This window comes from Scophthalmus maximus, chromosome 20 (assembly GCF_022379125.1).
Source record: "Scophthalmus maximus strain ysfricsl-2021 chromosome 20, ASM2237912v1, whole genome shotgun sequence".
In the NCBI taxonomy this organism is placed as follows: domain Eukaryota; kingdom Metazoa; phylum Chordata; class Actinopteri; order Pleuronectiformes; family Scophthalmidae; genus Scophthalmus; species Scophthalmus maximus.
In genome coordinates this window covers 12315408-12333460 of record NC_061534.1, presented here as the reverse complement: position 1 = coordinate 12333460, position 18053 = coordinate 12315408, and the positions used below count along the sequence as shown (strand labels likewise).

The window sequence follows — 18053 nt, the reverse complement described above, 5'->3', positions numbered from 1 at the left end:
AATATTAACTATTTTATAAATGGTTGTCTCAATTGATCATTTTGTCGAAGTGAAAACTATAAATCTAGTGAAGACATTGACTTTTTTTTTTTTAATTTTCTCTGTCATCTAATTATTTCATCTCCATTAATGTTTACCACACACATTCACATTGTGTGTGGTTTTAGTTTTAGCTTTTACAAACTCCTAATTCCTTTTTTTTTATTCATCCATTCATTTTAAATTAACCTGCATGTCTTTGGACTGATGGAGGAAGACTGTGTACCGTACCCGGTTAAAAACGAAACAACGTTGACTGAGAACATGTCTACACAGAGGGGCCCCAGGCTCAGGTTCAAACCCAGAACCTTGTTGTTGGGAGGCAGCGGTGCTAACCACTGTATCACTGCCACCGAAACATTTTTCAACACTAATATTTAGATTTTACTCAACAGGGTCAAAGCCGCATTTTCAAAAGGACATAAACAATTCACTGAGCAAATCTCTCAAAACCTGGTGTGTGTGTCTCTCAGTTTACACTCGACTAGCTTTGTCTGACTTACCATTGACGGTTATAAAAAAAAAAGAGGATAATACAGGATTAACATTCCATGTATTCTATCTTGCCACAACCTTGTGCCTGCATTACCCAGAATGCAACCTGACCAGACCTGGAGGTTCAGGTGTGTTATACTAGTAGTGGCTAATGTAATGGACTTGCTGTTTTTGAAAAATATTTTGTCTTTATAGCCAGTGCAGACTCAAGTCTCAAGTCAAGATAAATAGAAAAATATACACCTTACACTCCCTGAATAGGCCTTAATGAAATTTAATATGGTAAAAATCTGCTAAAAGTCTAAGAGGTAGAAAAGGTCTAGTTTGCGCAGGCACTCTGAGCCGGCCCAGGTCATGCGGGCGAGTTACTACTGACCATCCTGAATTTCCACAGAGTTCTTGATGTTCTCTGTGCTGCTCAGATCAGCAGCTACAGTTCCAGCTTCTGGTCCAGGCTCTCAGGCGTGAGCGGAGAGGTCCACCAGCCGGAAAGCCTCCATGAACTCATTGATGTCGATGCTCCCGTCCTTGTTGAAATCAATGCTGTGGGCCAGGTCCGCGATGGCCTCGTCGCTGATCTCTGTCTTTAGATGTGAGCACAGGAGTCTCCAGGTCTGACGGAACTCCTCGAAAGAGATCGAACCTGCACAGGCGACATGCAGGAAGAAAATCTCTGTTGTGTCAGCAGCTCCTAAAAGGGCATTTCCAGAAATACCAGAGAGTGTGTCTGATAATAAGACTAAGCTGCCTACTCACCAGAGTGATCTGTGTCTATGACTCGAAAGATGGTTTCCAGGTTGGAGTGGTTCTTGTACATAGTCTCCAGGATGCTGGTGTCAGATATCTGTAATGGAAAAGATGAATTGTTGAGGAATTTTTGCAACCAAGAAATCACACACACTGATTTTTAGCAGGATAAGTCGGACCTGTAGTTTGGGCTCAGTGATGGATAGCTCCCTTATCCACATCTGGTAGTCCACTATGCCGTACTGGGTGCTGCTGACAAGCTGAGGGCGCAGCACCCTCCAGGGCAGACCCAGCTTCAGCACACTCTCTGTGGCACTGGCCCAGTGACTGAGACTGATCTTCCCTGAGACGGAAGACAGGAGGCCACAGTGGGGTTGTTGTTATTCAACCACTATGCAAATGCAAATACGCTTGCAACTTGAAGGTAATGACAAAGCGCTCCTCTGTTGTGCATGAGCACCTGTGTTGTTCGGATCAAACTCCTGGAAGGCACTGATGAGATCCGACTTGTGCACAAACAGTTGTTCCCTCAGAGCTCGCAGGGCTGATCTCTCTGTCCACCCAACACTGACAGTGACAAAGAACAGGAAGAGGAGAAAAACATGAATAACTAACTTAGAATAACCGAAATAAACGGAGAAAGGCTAATCCTAACCTCTACGCCAACGGAAAACTGCTATCGAATGTATCATCCAAAACGATCTCAAGAGTGCGCAGCCTTTCTCAAATTGTTTACCTTTGTCTCAGGGTGAGCTCTCTGCATGCTTGGCTGGCCTGATACTGAATGAAGTGAGGGACCAGATCAGGGCCCATTCTGATGTAGGCTCCCCTGTTGCTGCCCATCTCATAGTAGTTCGAAGCCGAAAATATAGTCAGCACCTGGATGCATCAGAAGACAGTTGGTAAATTTGTTAAAATAAAAAGTTGTCCACCTTGAACTCTTATTTCCCTCCATGTCGGAGCATAAAGTGACTGTTGGTGTTCACCCTGCGGTTGTGGCAGAACTCGTAGCCGTCCTGTTTGCACTCGTGGGAGCGGATGAGGAGCTGCAGGTTGTGTCTTCCCAGCACTTCCTCGGTGACATCTGGCCCCCAGTAGCAGCCTCCACCTCGTACCTCATTGGGAATGCAGCCATTTTGGGGCATGGGGTCACTCCACAAAACATCCACTATCTGGGTGGATGAATCCGTCATAGTAAGAACACTTGACAAAGGACTGGTATATATAATATAATATACATACTGCATAAGCATACTCCATATTTCGCATCTGCCAAAAATACAACCACTGAGATCCTTTTTTTTCTTTCTATCACTCACTTGTTTCCACTCATGCTCATCCGTCTCCGCTGTCGCTCCAGACTCAGTGTCAGACCTCTGCAGCTCTCCATACGACTGGTCGAACCCAGCCAGCCTGCGCCTCCTCTTCAGCTCCTCTTCCACCGACCAGCTGAGCAGACTGCCCATTGGCAGGTTATGTAGCGAGCGGCGGGGTAGGTCAGACCTTTGAGCCGGCGGCGAGCTGTGGTGAGTCAGAGAGCACACTCGACGTCGGCCTTCCGCCGGTCCACTGGCCTCTCTGTGGTTGCTGCCCATCGCCTGAGTCTTGCAGCCATCGGCTGCATAATGGGTCGGCTTAGGAGGCCTGAGGGCCGACACGTACTGCGCACATTCGAAAACACGCAGCTTAAACACAAACGAATCCATCTTGGAAACTTTTTGACACCATTCTTAGATTCGCTTGCAATTTGCATCGTCTCTTACTTTGTGCCTGTCCACTCTGGCTATCGCGTTGAGGTCCGTCGTGGCAGAGATCCCTCCATGCACAATCAGCACCTTGTGATCGATCACTGTGGCCAGAGGCAGCCAGCTGAAGATCTTCTGGAGAAGATTCAGGATCTTTTTGCCGTGCACCTGAAGGACAAAATCAAGGTTTAGACGACTTACGTTTAGATCTAGATCCTAGATTTATCTTATTCATGCAGGCAGTTTTTGGTGGTGTGGCTATAGGGATGACAGTGTTTGTCAGTCGATCAACCACTTTGGTCTCGACTGAAATATCTAAAGAAATAATGGTTGGATTGATGTGAAGGTTGTAAACATTCATGTCCTTCACACGCTGAATCTTCATCTGAATATTAGTTTGTCCAGCGTTTAAGTGTATGGCGTTGCCCTCAGCTGTACTTTGTGATTGGTGCAAATAAGGATATCTTAGCATGCACGCCAAATGAAACGTTATACCTGCTAACAATCAGCATGTTAGCATGCCAATTTAAGCATTTGACAAAGTACAGCCCCTTAGAACAACTAACATGACTGCACAGTCTTAGGCTTGTGCCGTTTGTCATCAAATCTCATGAAAATATCGAGACCAACAGCCTGTTTGTGACACACCTCGGACATAAGGCTTTCCTTTTGAAGTATACATCTTTAAAAACAGGTCACAGAGATAACGTTAGTTAAAGTCCAAGCACAGGAGGGGTATTGCTCTTTTTAAAGGATATGAATACTTCTACAACCACCGAGTATAGGTTTGACTGAGATAAATACACTGTAATTATGAGATTAAAGCTGAATACATGAGACCTACCCTGTATTTTCCCAGAACTTCTTTGGTGAAACCATATCTGGAGAAAACATCCAATTAATAAGCAGATTAGTGTACACATGTGGGTTGAATTTAAACAGAACAACTAACTATACAAAACCAATAATGCTTAGACATTGGGCAGGACAAGCTACTAACTAATAAGGATCAAGTTTATGAAAGCAGCATTCAGACTGTGAGCCAAGCCACCTGTACCTCAGGTTAACAATGTGGTCCTCGTGGTTCCCTCTGTTCAGATGGACATCGTTGGGATAGACCAGCAGGAACCCAAACAGGATGAGCAGGATCTCTAGGGAGTTTTTGCCACGATCCACAAAGTCTCCGTTGAAGACATACGGTTTCTCGGAGGACGGCAAACCATTCTGCACAGATTAGGTTCAGGGTGATGATTACAGTCACACGACAATCGCCCGTTGACAATCTGGTGATTTGTTGGTTGTTGTGTTTGCTGTGGATACCTTGTAGAAAATCAACAGCAGGTCTTCAAGGTGCCCGTGTAAGTCTCCTGGGTAGGGATATATAATGTGTTGATATTTCACAGCAGTGAAAAGATTGCATGAGAAAATATCAGAATAAAATGCTTTTGTATACCGCATATGGTGATCTCCTTTGTATGGCAGGTGGAGACGTGACTGATGTTTGTTAGAATTCTTAGAAGTCTCCAAGTCTCTCTAAGAAGCTGCAGAACATACCGAGCATGGAGCTGCTACTGGGGGAAAAAAATCAAGTATGAACAAACAGTTACAATTAAAAAAAAGGTAATCAATCATTTTTTTTGTGTTTTTGGTGCTTGTGAGCCTACTTGTTTGTGCTTGAAGGCCTGCACCACTTTTGACACCCCACAGAAGGTCATAGGGAAGGTCAAACGGGGGCCGGTGTAGCTGTCGGGCACCTCAATGCTCTCGTAGCAAAAATATTTCTCCCACTCTGCATCGCGGCAGATTTCATTTACGCGAAAGATGTGAGATATGAGGCTTCCTGCGTGAAAACCAGAGATGGAAGGAAGGGGACGCTGATAAGAGCGGTGAGGGGAAGCCACTTTACGTTCCTCAGCGGCGAGTTGAGTGAGTCAGTTCAGATTATCTTGCTGTAAATTGACGAAATCTACAGGTCCGAAAATTGAAACATGAGTCGGGAGTCTCCTTGTCTTACTTTCACTGCTGGCTGGGGTGAAGTGGTGCATCAAGAAGTCAAAGAAATTGTAGAGCTGAAGAAAGAGATCAGAGAAATTGAAGTAAAACTTGAAAGTTGACTCACAGTGGCAGAGGAAAAAGTGTCTACAGCCGAATGACAGAAGATGTTTGAGGCTCTATAGAGGCACAGTGGTGCATCCGGCTACATTTGATGACTCCAGTCATCCTGGAGTCATCAAATGTTTGGCATTGTTTTGTTAATGATTATCAAAATAGTTGCCAATTAATTTTCTTTAGATCATATAATCAGTCAACTGATCATCATTGCAGCTCTAGATACCGGCCACTGTTTTTAAAAGGTCAATGGATCAAAGACATTACACTTCATCCTCTGGCTTCCATGAACATCTGTACCAAATTTCATGGCAGTTCATCCAAGGATTGACTTATTCTGAACTAAGAATGTCAACCATCAAAACAAAACCTTGAGTCAGTTTATGGGTGGGTGTTGAGATATTTCACAAAAACTTGACCTGCTGGTGGTTTCTAGATGATCGGGTTAGGGTTAGGGTCAGGGGATCACCAAAGTCTTCGCAATTGATCCACCATGGACTCTGAATGTCTGCACCTAATTTCATGGTGGTCTGTCAAGCATTTCTCTGTGAACCACACATTATGGTGGTGCTAGACGAAAGGTCAAGAGATCAATATCAATCATTCTTTGGGGACCACGAACTTCTTTAAAAAACTCGGAACATGGCACTCCATCCGTGCTGAGATATTTTGTTAAGAGGAGGACGGACATGCATTCACCTTTATTCTGTGCCTATTCCCTCCCTAGACCTCACCTTAATCTGGTCCTGCTCTCCGGCGTATTCAATTGATTGGAAGATGTTCCACGTGCACCTGCGTCTCATCTCCAGCCGGGCCACGTACTGACGGTACCAGCGCTGGATCAACAGAGCCGCTCTGATTGCTGGGTTGGAGAAAAGGACAGTCACACTCAAAACTCCTCCTGTCCATAGTCTTCCTCTTTCCCGTCCAACTCATGAATTCTCATGTCAGACCTTGACTGAAAGACTCACCAGTGGCAGCTTCACAGAATGCGTACATACACAATAGAGATTGCAAATAGTTATTTGATAAAAAAAAAATGCTGTGATTATTTTGCACACAAGTTGTAAAGTGCATAGACATAATGGGATATTTACCTGGAACTGAGTTGGTCACTAAAAATGATTAAAAAAATAAATAAAGACAGTCGTTAAGTTATTGCAATAATTTCATTCTTCTATTTCTATGAAAGCTTGACTATTTACTAAAATGATTTTGATAAAGGGTGCACCTCTTTCACATTTCTTCAGCCGTACTTCTGATTTTCCCATGCCACATCCCATGACCCTTTGCAGTTTTCACCTTCTGAGACAAAGATACTTTCATGTGTGAGTCTGAGATATCTAACCTTGAGTTTTGCAACCTGGGAATGATGCAATAACAGATCTCTATGTACAGTAGAAAACATTTTGTCTTTGTTATTTTATAAATTCCACTACACTTTTTCATGTTAAAAAGAAAACTTGATTTTGAATAATTAGAACAACAAACCATGGATGGCAACAACATAAGCAAATCTAAATAATTTGGAGAAATAATTCCTGTTACTTATAATTACTGGACCTTTCAAAATCATATTTACAAAAGTAAATATAGAATAAGAACTCATTTTAATGTCAAAACATGAATGTTAACAAACCAAAGCAACAAACAGGTCATGGCCAAATAAACGCATAAGCACGGCAATGTGCCACAGTAACCTTACCTGGCCACGCTAACTTTATCTCTCAGACTTTTTCATTTCCCACCCACATGCAGCACATGTCCCAGTGGCTGTAACCTTATCTCTGGATGTCCCGGCTCTGCAGCCACACACTCACCACTGTCACACAGACAACCAGTGGCTAAAGGCTCGTGAACGGCAGAGCCACGTGTCTCTGACCGGCCCCCGTGATCATCTAAAACAAAACAAGATGCAAGTGGATTAGGATTAAACCTTACTACGCCTGGCATCGATACGCTGAATAAACGGATGAGCACTCTGATAAAGGGCAGCAGCTGTTTTGAAACCAGGTTGTGTTGGCCTATGTCATCAGTGTGACTGTTATGACAGCCGTTACCGCAAATATACTTTCACTATCTCTACTCCTCTACTCCTCTTTCACCACTCGTTGGACTGACCCGTATATTTTCAATAAATGCGGATACATTTCTGTATTAACTTACAAGTAAGAGAAATGTTTTTATTAAAGATACAATTACCTCATGTTATGTTCAATATCTGTTTATTGTACTCCTCAATTTTAGACATAAAGCAGAGGCTGAATGTATCTGCAGATGCTAATGGTTGTGTTCTGGTTTTTGAGCATTTCACATCACACTGTTAATGACAGTGTATGTGTGTGTGTGTGTGTGTGTGTGTGTGTGTGTGTGTGTGTGTGTGTGTTTGTGTGTCTGTGTGTGTGTGTCTGTGTGTGTGGGGGGGTGCTCATTGAAAATGTTAAAGTTTCATCGTTCACTTGTTTTTCACACAAGTCGGCTCCAATGTACCATTTGGGTGTTAAGAAAATAAGATTATAATGCAATATTGAGCCAGCCCTTTTAATAACAGTCCACATGATGTCATACAGCATGTCGACAAAATCATAGAAATAGTTTCATGAAAAACAAATCATCACAAAATCAAAAAGTTTATATTGCACTAATTGGAAATACATACAGTAGCAGGTGTCCCTGTTATTTTGTCCCCCTGCTATGTGCACCAATTAAATGTACGTGTTGGTGTATGGACATGCTTTTTGAAAAGTATCTCTTATGTTCTATTACCCACAGGTGGATTTCTGTTGTAGCTCTGTGTCTTGCTACATTAAATCCTGCTGAAACTTTTAATAAATCCATATGAGACTAAGCATGGATGAAAAGTAGCCATCTTCCAAAAAAAGCTTGTAAACCTCCCCTCGTGATTTTTTATCTGTTGAAAATATATTTCAAGAGTGCCGCCCCTGTTGGCAGCTTTGAATAACATCTGCGCCGCGCATTCTCCACAATCCCTTCATCTGTGTTTAAAGGCTCTTGGCGATCCCACCCAGGAGCAGCTGCCAGTGCTCCGACTCCCTGTGTTACTACTACGAGGAAGTCGTGGGAGAGCTCTGGCACTCAAGGACTGTGCTCGTTCATGCATGGTTATAGGAGGGCTGAGGCTACGGTATCCCTCAGTGACCTCAGGTGCACGTGTGTGTGATCATAAAGAATATGGTTGAAGATATTTTACATTAGAGTCAGCAAAACCCATTAAAAGACCAAAACCAACAATGCATTAATCCAGTTCTCCAGTTCAGTCGGCGGATGAATAGATGAATACACATTTGGTGCACTAGTGAGTTTACGGCAGCACGACTCTGAGGGATTGACTACAAAAATAAATTACAGAGCCCATGTTTTTCATGGTGAAACAAAACTAAGTACCTTTACTCGTATTGAACTCTTGAACTCTAATTACAATTCTGAACTAAGCAGTTGGCAGTAAAATGCTCTTAACGCAGTAATGTGTCCACAAGCTAATGATGAATCAGGGACCATTTAAGATGTATACATGTATGTGCATGATATAATAGCAATTGCTATTTCACCAATTAAGCCTTTAAAAAAATAAGACAAAAGACTTCTTAGACACTTTATTAATGGAAATGTTCCAGTACCACAAAGCTGAGACCTGACAATGATTTAAGAGCTGTGGTGGAGAGCGTGACGGTGGTGTTGAGACCTGTGAAACATCTTGGCCAAGATCTCATCATGGATAGGTGTTACGATGCCCATGTATGTGGATTAGGTTACGAAAGATTAGGCTGTGAAAGAACAATTTAATAATGTATTTAAGGGGCAGTAGGCGATTTTGGAGGAAGATTGTTTGTTGTTGAAGTTTTGACTGCACTGCTCGAGGCTCGAACCCGCAGCCTCAGGTATAGGAGCATGTGTCGCTTCTCAGCGTGGCGGGGAGTGATGTTTACAAACCCTTTAAGGCAAAGTACAACCGACAAACGCAGAAATAAAAGTCCTGCATTTAAGATCCCACCTGAGTAAAAGTACAAACGTTTTGGCAAAATGTATTTAAAGAAGCAAACGTGTCACGGTTTGGTTGAGCGGGACCCAAATGCAGGTCAGGGGGAAGAATCTTTAAATAAAAAGCAATAACAAAAGAAAAGACTTCCAGTCTTCGAAGGAGAACATGAACAAAATCCAATTTGTGAACATCCAAAAACTATAACTCAGGGCCAGCCCAAGGCATAAGTGAACTAAGCGGCCAAGCAGCCTATGCCCAATGTAACGATAGGCATGATACAACCACAGTCAGTCAGACAGTTGATGGAAAAGGCAGTAGAGTATAAAGTTAAAGATAAAGACAATGTGAAAAAGGGGACATGCAAGACTAATTTATTTAAAAGAAAATGTTGTTAGATTGTTAATACTGATGCTGCAGTGTTTTTAGCAGCACTTGGTTGAGTCAATGTGAAATACTTTATATACCGTCAGTTAGTTTAGTCCTGTGGTCCCCAACATCCCAGTCGGGACCCCTATTTCATTTTCAAGTTCTGTGTGAAACACAAAGGTTTTCCAACAGATGCACTTTGTACCACCAGAATAATGCCTGCAGACATGAGACGCAAACGTATTCGGAATCACCCAGTCATTTTAAATGATGGGTGATTTTCTACTTGTGCATGTTTGCTAAAGACAGTTTATGTTTTTCCGTCCCGTCATTGTTAACGCTGCCAAGTAGGTTATGTTTAGACATATAATGTTTTTTTCTTTTACTATTTTTCATGTCATTTAAATTTCTACTACAGTATAAGAATTAGACTATAGTGTTTAGGATTGGTCTGCCTTTGTCAATGTCATTCTAGTTGAGTTATGTGTGCTCTGATGAAGGTCTGTCTGACCCAAAGCCCGGAAAATAAAGTGAAGGAACTGCATGAATCTAAGTGTGCTACAAATGAAACCATTCCATGTCTTGTATCAGCTTGTACCAAGCATTCCTGCAGCACCGTCGATGAATTATCATCTAATATCCAGAGTTAAACTGCATATTATGGGCTGCATGGAAAAGTTTTACTCTGACCTACTTTTGGCCTCACTGAGGAGAGGATAGAGCAACTCAGGACAAAGGAGGCTAAGTTATCATTCCTCGCATTTCTCTGGTCCTCGCTGGCTAACACATGTGCCAACGCTGCCAAGTGTTTTATTGCACTTGCTTCCAGATATTAGAATCACCTGCGGCACTCTTAACTTTATTTTGTTGTACTTTTCTTTCCTCTGGTGCCCGTCCTTGAATGACAACTGTTGGGCAATAATATTATTTTGTTTATAGGGGAAGATTTCCACCTTTAATGTCAGGCCAAAAAAGGGGAGTTGTCAAAGCAACTGATGGCTACCCAGATGCAGGAATGAATGGACAACTTGTGTTTTATAGATTTTATGGTCTTAAAATAGGCACTCACACATAGAGTCTGTGAGACACTAGTTCAGATGTTTTTGTGCCCTGTGCCCTCTCCAAATACGAATTAGGGCCTGTTGGAGGGTAAAACATTGTTCAAGCCCTCACAGCTTTATTTGAGATCTTAGAGGAGAGTCCAAAGATCCCAAAGTTTTCCAAAGATATCAAATTTCTCAGAGTGACTGTAGGAGTTCTGTCTAGATTGTTTCCTGTGCTGTTTTATTCCTATGTTTGTTGTACAGCACTTTGTAGTTTGGTGCTGTAGAAAAAAATATATAATTATTATCATTATCATTATCATTGTCATTATCATTATTATTTTTATTATTATTATTATTTGATGGAACAGAAAAGCACAAGTCTTTGTTTTTATTTTTTTGCTCAGATGAAACAATGCTGAATCTAGAAAGTGAAATGCCATAATGTGGTATGCCTATTTACGATCTATATATCTTAACTGTTTGCCCTTGAATATATGAGCCTCTCTTTCTTTGCAGGTTCATCCCCCTATACTCGTTCACACAGAGAACACAAGAAGACAACAATGTTTCTCAAGGCCAAGCTGGGGTACAGGAAGATAAAAACCCAGGTTCCCAGGCACGGACGAACAATACCTCACACAGCATCCTGGTGTCTTCACTCCTGTCGCAAGCCTCCAACCAGACGAACGTAACCAACGGCTGCCCTCCATCTCACTCGAAAGCCGCTCATCTGTCCACCATGTCCTGTGCGTTCACCGTCACGATAATGCTTCTGGGCTCTTCAGTTGTGGTTGCGTTTGTCTTGCAGCCATCCAATGAAGAACCTGCAGCCTCTGCCACCTCTCCCCAAAGGTCAGTATGAAAACTTGTTTACACACACACACACACACACACACACACAAACCCGTAATGGTAGATTAAAACAATTTTACAATGTTTCTTTTTGTTTTTTTTCACATGTAAAACCACCTTCCTCACCGTTGTCCAAATAAATTGTGACACATCTTGGGTCAGAGAGGTTATTATAATTTTAAGCAGCTGCAGTCCTCTAACTTGCCTATCAGATTATGTTTCATGATACCTGTGCCGATGCATGTGTGCTGAGGCGCTCACATGGTGTACAGGGAAATTCTAGATTCTGCGTGTAGTTCAGGGCCATTCTGACCGTTTTGGCTATCTAAGAAGAATGTTGTTTTTTGTAAGAATGTTCAAGCTTTCCTAAACTGTGCTTCTATGTGTTTCTGTTTCATCATTTTTGATATTGCGTATCAACGTGATTCTGTGTGTGATGTTCAGGTGCCATGGTGAGTCGCTGCAGTCCATCAGGAAGAGTCTCCTCAGTGCTCTCAACTTGCGGGCTGAGCCGCGGCTTCCTGCCGGTGAGCTGGACGCCGTCCGAGGGCTATGGCAGAGCACCTTCAGTGTCATTTCTCAAACAGACAAGGACAGCGCAGGTAGGTGGAATCCAAAAAGAATTGAAGCTACTCACACTTTTTCTAGCCTGAGCTTAATCCTTTGTGGCTTTTTCTTTTTTGACATGTTGTTCCGGCTGCAGCAGTCCCTGTGTCACCTGAGGATGGAAACCGTACAAGCCTGAAGTGCTGCTCCCTGGCCTCTGAGATATTCATGAAAGGTACGCATGCAGCAATATGTTTGGATGTGTATGTGTACTGTATGTGCATCCATACTGTCATGCACTTGGGAAAAATATGGTAATCCTTGTCAATATTTATTCTGATGATTGCCAGATCTGGGCTGGAACAACTGGATGATCCATCCTTCCAGCCTGACCGTTGTTCAGTGTGGACTCTGCGACCCTGAAACTAACGCTGTGCAGTGTCCACCATCCCACACCAACGTCCAGGACGCTGACTCACAGGTAGAATTACATCAGACATATTATTTAGTATTATTAAATAGTGAAATAAGTGTCTGCAGAACCCCAGTTGTTTTATGCTTTGCTGATTTGTTTATCTGTAGCATACAGTTGCATTAAATACACACATTTAAGTATTGATCACTGAAAAAAGAAAATTGCTTACCAACTTGGAAAAATTACTTCAGATGGTAACACACACAAATGAATTTAATTTTGTTCAACTTAAAGTTATCAATTGTCTTAACTTGTTGACTTTATGTTGAACAAATTCAATTCATATGTGTGTCATCAATTGAAGTATTTTTATTTTTTAAAGTTGTAAGCAATTTTGTTTTTGCAGTGTATATTTTTCAATTCAGTTTTATTTTTACAGTGGCAAATCACAGGATAAATCATCTAAGTTATTTTACAGAGGTCGAGACATTGTGCTTGTATTTTTTATTTAACCCTTTCTATTGAATCTTAAATTCTGTTCAGGGTTTTCTTTAGACTTGTAGGACAGCTTCTGCAATACAAGTATCAAACTCTGACTCCTCATCTCTCTGTTGTCCTGCAGCTCCATGTGCCGTGTTGTCAGCCAAACTCCCAGGAAATGGTGCCTGTCGTCTACGTGGACGAATCCGGCACCGTTGTCATTTCCTCCATGCAGCTGACCCGCGGCTGCGGCTGCGGAGCTGGAAACATCCAGCAGCCCAGCAAAGAGTAAAGTTGATTAAATGTGACATCTGTGAGCCACCTGGCGCATAAACAAAGATACAAAACTTAGAAGTAGATAATACCTCTGTATGCAGGCCTATCTTCTCCAACAAACACTCATGTTGCTTCTTCAACACTGAGCGTGGGAACCCAAGCGATGGCTCTTTAAGACCTCAGTTTTGCATTCCTGTTCCTCTGTTGTGACCAGAAAGAATGATGCAGGTGGCAGCACAGATTTGTTGAGTTATTAACCAACCACACAACTAATCACGATTATATGATCTTTTTATGGCGGTTGTAATTCTCAAATTACAATCTATGTTTGTGTGATATTGTTTTTAATCAGCAGTTAGGCCTACCAACACCGACACTTTGTCATATTTGCTGCCAGTTTATCTATTTTTTTCTTTTAAAGGTCATGAGTTCAGAGCCCTATTTATAGTTGTTAGCAGTTACTAAGTGTTCCCTCCAAAAATCTGAGACATGTCCAGAACCAAATGCTCTCACAGGCCAGTTTTTCTTTTCTGATCTGAAAAAACAACTATTTCCTCTCATGGAAAACATTTCGACTCAATCCCGACAGGCGAAATGACGTGATATGAAAGCAGCCATTTGTTTTTTCTTTGAAGTGGTAAAATCTTCAATGCTGAGAAGAGAGGTATGTGCTCATTAGCCAGACTCCCTGCACCCTCAAAACTTGGTATAAGAGGTCTGCTGGGTAAACAAACATCTATGCTGTACTTTTCCACAAACTTCCACTGGCCATGCTCCATCTCCAGGTTTCAGCAAGAAGAAAAGATTTTAAAAAACAAAAAACTGTGACTTTATAAAGTGTTACTGGTGTAATACAATGAATTGTCATCTAAAATGTGATCTGTTTGTTTTATTTTAATATTTTATATATAATTTTTATTTACCTTTACTCTTTTCAGTCAAGGCATGTATTCATCAGAAATGTTTTGTTTGATTTACATGTGAGCTTTTATATTCATTAGTTCTGGTGACCGGTTATAGTTCTCAGTTTTTAACACACAACTCGTTTGTTGTTTGGTTGTTTGCTCCCACTTTACCAAGTTACCTCACCATTCACATTTTTCTAGTATTTTTTACAAGTGAAGTGCTACTTAGCGGTGATTCGTCACCTCAACTTAAGCAATACACTAAGATCGAATGCAACATATTTTATTATGCTTATGACACTGATTTACCATCTTAATCATTTGTACAAAATCAGTGATTTCTTAACATTTATTTGAATAAAAATGATTGAAATTACTTTTGTTTGCTTGTTTTTCTTGGGAGATTTAATTTTGGACAACGGTTAATATGATTCTGAAAAAACATTAAGTTTAAAGCAATTCCTAAGACAACTCTCCAGGATTTTATGCCTGCCTGACAGTTCCATACCAAGTCTAAATGGAGGGAAATAGGAGAGGAGGAAATGTTGGCACTGTCCTCCAGAAAAAACAAGGCGTTGTTCGGGGAAGAGAAACATGCTGCGCACTTCTGAGAAGCCTTGAACATGTTCGGTTGCATGAGTGTGCATTTTTGCTCTGGACTTTTAGAAATATTTTCCTGATGTTTTGCAAGTTGTGCAAGCGAGGCACTGATCCCTGACCACGCCAACAGCGGCTCTACAAGAGGAAAACAAGATTTGGGGTCTACAGATCGCCACTGCCAGCAAAATTTTTTGTGATATTGCACAAAATGTCCAAATATTTCACTGTGTGGGTGTGTTTGGGTGTACTGTCCACGCTTCTGCCGGCTGCAGGGGCAGTTGAATGCTCAGAGACGGACCTGCAGCTAAGATCGAGGCCAAGACTGATCCCCAGCATGGTGGCACATCTGACAGACTGTTTAAGGGAGTGCACTGGCATGACCTACATCAAAAAACTGCAACTTCAGGACAATCACAATATACGGCTTACAGACTCCACGGAAGGTAAGGTGCCACAGGAGGACATTTTCAACTCGAGGAGGGTTTGCTGCGAGTTTAGCTCAGGTCTCAAAATGACCTGAGCTAAATGCTGGGACATTTTTTCAGTGGTGAAAGTGGTCTGTTCTTTTTTGTTCGATTGATGTAATGATCTGCTGTGTATAGGCCCTCATGAATGAGGTTCTCTTCCCGCAGGAGACTCCGGGGAATATTGTTGGTCTATGGAGTTCCAGTGCATCGCTGGGGAGAGCTTCCAACATGCCTACGTGCTGTTGCCTGTGGATATAGCTGCAGGTGGACATAAGCGACTGGAAGTCAAAGCCACTGCCCAGACTACCACCAGACTGCAGGCACACAACGGCCCGACCCCAGTCGCAGAGGACTGCGGCCTCCGCTATGAAGTCACAGAGCACTTCCTCACGGAAGAGCCAGGGGCGTCGTTCTGCATTCAGGTTGTCAGGCAGGAGGGGGTCCTGGGGGACAACGCTCTCAGATGTCCTCCCTATTTGGTCACCCTCTGGCAGAGAAATCCAAATCAGTCCAACCAACAAGGGGGTGGATGAAATGGATCAGTGGCGGAATAAGTTTTAAGACCTTTTACTCGAGAAAAAGCACTACTATCACTTGTGCTTTGAAATGTTATAAGCAAACATATGTAAGTATAATCAGGAAAAAGATTCTCTGGCCCCTGGGACTGTTATATATGCTGCATATCATATTATTGTTATTCATGCATTTATGTGTAAGCAACATTTCAGAGTTGAGGTTGGTTGAAAGATGCTCATTTTTGTACTAATTTTATATAAGGCTGCAACTAATGAATATTGTCATGCATTAATCTAAAACTCATATAATAATGAGAAAAGCCCATCACAAATACCAAAAGGGACACAGAATTTGTTTCATCCAACCAAGTGTCCAAATCTGAAAAAATATTTAAAACATTAGAAGGAAAAGCACCAATTGTCACATCTGACAATTTGCATTCATTGTTTTGTTGTTCCATTTCTAATTTTGCACAGTGTCAGGTGTTTGATACAAGTATGATATTTCCTTCTGAAGCATATCTGAGTGTAAAGTATCATAAAGAAGAAATACAGTTCTTATGTACAAATACCTTACATTTGTACTTAAGTACAGTACTTAATTAAATATACATTCCACCACTGTACAATCTATAACGTTGACTGGAAGTGAGGTTAATTCAACATATTGTAGTTTATATAAGCTGTTATACCATAATTATAACTGCATCTAAAAATATAGCTTCTGCCTATATATCATAACCATGATACATACAATAGCTTGTAACTAATTCACAAGCAATAATCACTCGAATACACTTGTCCTGTACAGTAATTGGCGAATCAATACAGGATCAGAAAAGATAACAGAATGTAATTTATTCAAATGCCACTTTGGGGTTTTAATTTTTTCCATCGCTCTTGGCTCTCGTGTTACTCTGTTTCCTGGCTGAACAGAAAATGACTGTACTTTTATGATTTGTGCAAAGTATATGACGAATAGATGTTGTTTATGGGCTCTTTTGTAGTTTGTTTTTATATCGGTGTCATCCAGAGTTTGAACTTTCCCTTTTACATTGTGCTGTGTGACAGAAGGTGTTTTTCCAGCACTTTATGTACGTGACGCAGTTTTATGTAGCATATGCACCCATGTTTATTTTGAGCCCCTAAGGGTAGCTGTCATTGACGATGATAATTTGAAATCGTTAGCATACCAGATTAATTACTTTTAGTATATTATGAGCACTGTTTTTGCATATATCATTTAATTGTTTTCCAATGCAGACCTTTTAGAATCAGAGTTCATGATAGTTTGTCTTTGTTTGTTTTTTTCATGTGACTCTAAACCATTTGTTCAAGTTGTGAAAGTTGACACAGAAGCAGATGTGGATCACTGCGCATGTATGAAACCGCCTCTGTCAAACACTGAGAAATGTTTATTGGAAAAGCTGCAAGGCATCGTCAGCGCTCTGCTCGATGTTCTCAACGGCAACGAGAGTGATGCAAAAGTTCCCTGTTACATGAACAATATAAATATGAGATGTTAATGTTTGTTTGGAAAAATACACGATACACTTCATTTTCCTTTTACTATACATGTTTGTTGTGCAGAGTTTAAGATGCATTAAAATATACCATTGATACTAATGCAAACCAGATTCCCAGAACAATTCATTGCAAAACAGCAACTGTCGACTTTTTGAACATATTTGTTTGGACAGATCATAATACTCTAGATTTTTTTGGTGATATACAGTAATATTATATTCCGTCAGTTTGCATCCTGTGTCTTTTTGTCTGATTACTGTTCAGTATAGTAGCTTATGTCAGTATGTATTAATATAATGTGAAGCTTCCATCATTTACCATAAACTAAATTTCACCAGCCACTGACTGTGTGGCCCAGAAGAAACGATATACAGTAGTGCCACCTGGTGGTTTCCATGTTAACTAATGGAAATACAGTAACATTGTACCCTACACCATCCAACCACTGGATGGCAAGCTAATCTTATGGCAGTATTGTGTGTATGTGTGTGTGTGCGTGTGTTTCAACAAATTGTTAATTGTATATTTCAATAGCAGAGACACTTCATACAACCAGTGTTGCGTATCAAACCCTAGATGGGTCCAGTTTTGCTAAACAGACTATGACAGAGAAGTGTACACCGCTGATAATCACAACTTATGACAATAAATAAAGCCAAATCAAACTATCAACTCATCGACTATTTTCATCTCTCATATTACTTCATATTGAAAACATGGATGTGCATGCAAAACATACTCACTTTTACATTTACAAAACAAGTGATGAAAACTCACTGAAGTCATGTTTTATGTGATTTTGTGGTTGAATAACTATGCCCTTTTTTGTAATTTTACAACTTAATACTAGCATGTGTTTTTAATATTACAGTCCGATGGTCCCCTCAGCTGTTCTGAGTCTCCACTTAGATCTAAATGAAGGG

At 41.2% G+C, this 18053-nt stretch overlaps 3 protein-coding genes across 3 annotated transcripts; 2 read left to right on the top strand and 1 right to left on the bottom strand.

Annotated features, from left to right (window-relative positions):
- Window positions 1-126: 126 nt before the first annotated feature.
- Window positions 127-10789, bottom strand: LOC118284543 (serine/threonine-protein phosphatase with EF-hands 2-like). Its single transcript, XM_035607315.2, has 18 exons — window positions 6841-10789; window positions 6367-6440; window positions 6233-6250; window positions 5870-5997; window positions 5041-5095; window positions 4691-4866; window positions 4480-4594; window positions 4347-4393; window positions 4084-4250; window positions 3871-3907; window positions 3045-3194; window positions 2601-2942; window positions 2268-2453; window positions 2018-2160; window positions 1742-1848; window positions 1461-1624; window positions 1291-1378; window positions 127-1177 (listed from the first exon to the last, which is right to left on the bottom strand). Exons 2-18 carry the CDS (start codon window positions 6416-6418, stop codon window positions 993-995), a joined length of 2160 nt encoding a protein of 719 aa, XP_035463208.2. The 5' UTR covers window positions 6419-6440; window positions 6841-10789; the 3' UTR covers window positions 127-992.
- Window positions 10790-11163: 374 nt separating this feature from the next.
- Window positions 11164-14397, top strand: gsdf (gonadal somatic cell derived factor). The gene is made up of 5 exons (XM_035607320.2): window positions 11164-11399; window positions 11844-12001; window positions 12103-12180; window positions 12296-12426; window positions 12983-14397. Exons 1-5 carry the CDS (start codon window positions 11287-11289, stop codon window positions 13130-13132), a joined length of 630 nt encoding a protein of 209 aa, XP_035463213.2. The 5' UTR covers window positions 11164-11286; the 3' UTR covers window positions 13133-14397.
- Window positions 14398-14599: 202 nt separating this feature from the next.
- On the top strand, window positions 14600-17802 carry LOC118284572. Its single transcript, XM_035607381.1, has 2 exons — window positions 14600-15064; window positions 15254-17802. Exons 1-2 carry the CDS (start codon window positions 14830-14832, stop codon window positions 15619-15621), a joined length of 603 nt encoding a protein of 200 aa, XP_035463274.1. The 5' UTR covers window positions 14600-14829; the 3' UTR covers window positions 15622-17802.
- Window positions 17803-18053: the final 251 nt, after the last annotated feature.